This window comes from Merops nubicus, unplaced genomic scaffold (genome assembly GCF_000691845.1).
Source record: "Merops nubicus isolate BGI_N331 unplaced genomic scaffold, ASM69184v1 scaffold32885, whole genome shotgun sequence".
Taxonomy (NCBI): domain Eukaryota; kingdom Metazoa; phylum Chordata; class Aves; order Coraciiformes; family Meropidae; genus Merops; species Merops nubicus.
The window spans coordinates 1-1,706 of NW_008610852.1; the positions used below are offsets into that span (position 1 = coordinate 1).

The window sequence follows — 1,706 nt, forward strand, 5'->3', positions numbered from 1 at the left end:
GGCCAGCCAGTCTCTGGGCAGAGAATCGTCCATCACAATGAGGAGCTGGCTGGAGAGCATCATTTGTGCACGAAGAAGCAGTGCCCACCTGTGCCCACATCTGTGTGCCAGGGCAAGGGCCTGGCTAACCCCCTCTCTGTCTCTTGCCCAGGCTCCCCCTCTCAGCGACAGCCCCCGGCGGGCACCTGGGCGGAGAGATGAACCCCACCGTCAGCATCGCTGTCATCCTGACAGGTACTCCAGCACCTCCCGCCCGGGCAGCAGCCAGGCAGGGGCTGTGTGGGCACCCCCAGCACCCCCCTCTCCCCTCTCTTAACCCCTGCTTGCCTCCCCCAGTCCTCCAGGCTGCCCACTGCCAGATGATCAAGGACCTGAGTGCCTGCCTGCTGGGCCAGAGCCTCCGGGTGGACTGCCGCTACGAGAACAAAACCAGCAACCCCCTGACCTACGAGTTCAGCCTCACCAAGGACAACAGGAAGCACATCATCCAGACCACCATCAACGTCCCCGAGAACATCTACCGGAGCCGATCCAACGTCACCATGCACAAGAACCTGGTCTGTCTCTACTTGCAGAGCTTCACCACCAGCGATGAGGGCGTCTACACGTGTGAGCTGAAGATCACCAATGACTATACTGGCAACCAGATAAAGAACATCACTGTCATCAAAGGTGAGATGGGCAGCAGTGCCAGGCCTGAGTCCTCCGTCCTCCTTCCCACCTGCTCCTTGGCTTGGCAGGCCTAGCAGAGAAAACCACAGCCCCCTACAGCATCCTCAACCCCCCCCTGAGCCCCATAAATGTTTCCCAACCCTTACATATGTCCTTCCAGCAGCAAGCAGAGCAGTCAGCCCCACAAATAGCCTCACTCTGCCCCATCTCACACTGCTATTCCTGCCTCTCTCAGGCCTCGGGCTCTTTGCCACCTTCCCATAGGTGATACTTCATAGTCAGCCCTGGCAGAGGATGCTGGTGAAGGACTGAAGAGGTCTGTGGTCTGCAGCAGGAGCACAGTGGGGATTTTCCACATTGGGGTCCTGCAGGAGCAGCTCCCCAGTTGCAGAGCCCTTCATCTTACCTGCTGCCCTTCCCCTCATCACCTCAGTCAGGCACAGGTTATACCCCCCAGGGTGTCTGTGCACCCCAAAGCTTTGACGCGAGGAGGGAGGGGAAACAGGCAAGGGGCCAGGATGGGACTTGCTGTGCCAAGAGAAAAGACAAGAGGCCGAGTCCCAGTACCCCTTGGGACAACCACTCTGCTCCCTGAGGGATTTCATTGCACCTCTTCTCTCCCTTTCCCTCCTCTCTCCTCACAGACAAACTGGAGAAATGCGCCGGCTTCAGCCTGTTGATCCAGAACACTTCGTGGCTCCTGCTGCTTCTCCTCTCCCTGCCTCTCCTGCAAGCTGTGGACTTCGTGTCCCTGTGAAAGGAAAACGCTCACCACGCACACACCCACACCCACCCACCCGAGCCCACATGCACGTCCGCACACCTCCGGCCCCCCCAGCGACCCCGCACCCCCCCTGCTGGAACGCAGCCCCTGGAAAGAGAAGCTGAACCCTCTGGAAGCAGTGAAAAGCTCTCTCTGTGTTAGCTCTATCTAGCCGTGTATCTAACGCTCCCCCGGCGCCACCCGCCCCGCTCCCCAGCATGGTGGCTCTGCCCTGGCAGCCTCTCCCCGCTCGCTGGGCTGGCTGGGTTGG

At 60.1% G+C, this 1,706-nt stretch overlaps 1 protein-coding gene across 1 annotated transcript; it reads left to right on the top strand.

The window, feature by feature from the left end:
• Positions 1-154: 154 nt before the first annotated feature.
• THY1 (Thy-1 cell surface antigen) lies at positions 155-1,586 on the top strand. The gene is made up of 3 exons (XM_008941040.1): positions 155-234; positions 337-672; positions 1,317-1,586. Exons 1-3 carry the CDS (start codon positions 198-200, stop codon positions 1,427-1,429), a joined length of 486 nt encoding a protein of 161 aa, XP_008939288.1. The 5' UTR covers positions 155-197; the 3' UTR covers positions 1,430-1,586.
• Positions 1,587-1,706: the final 120 nt, after the last annotated feature.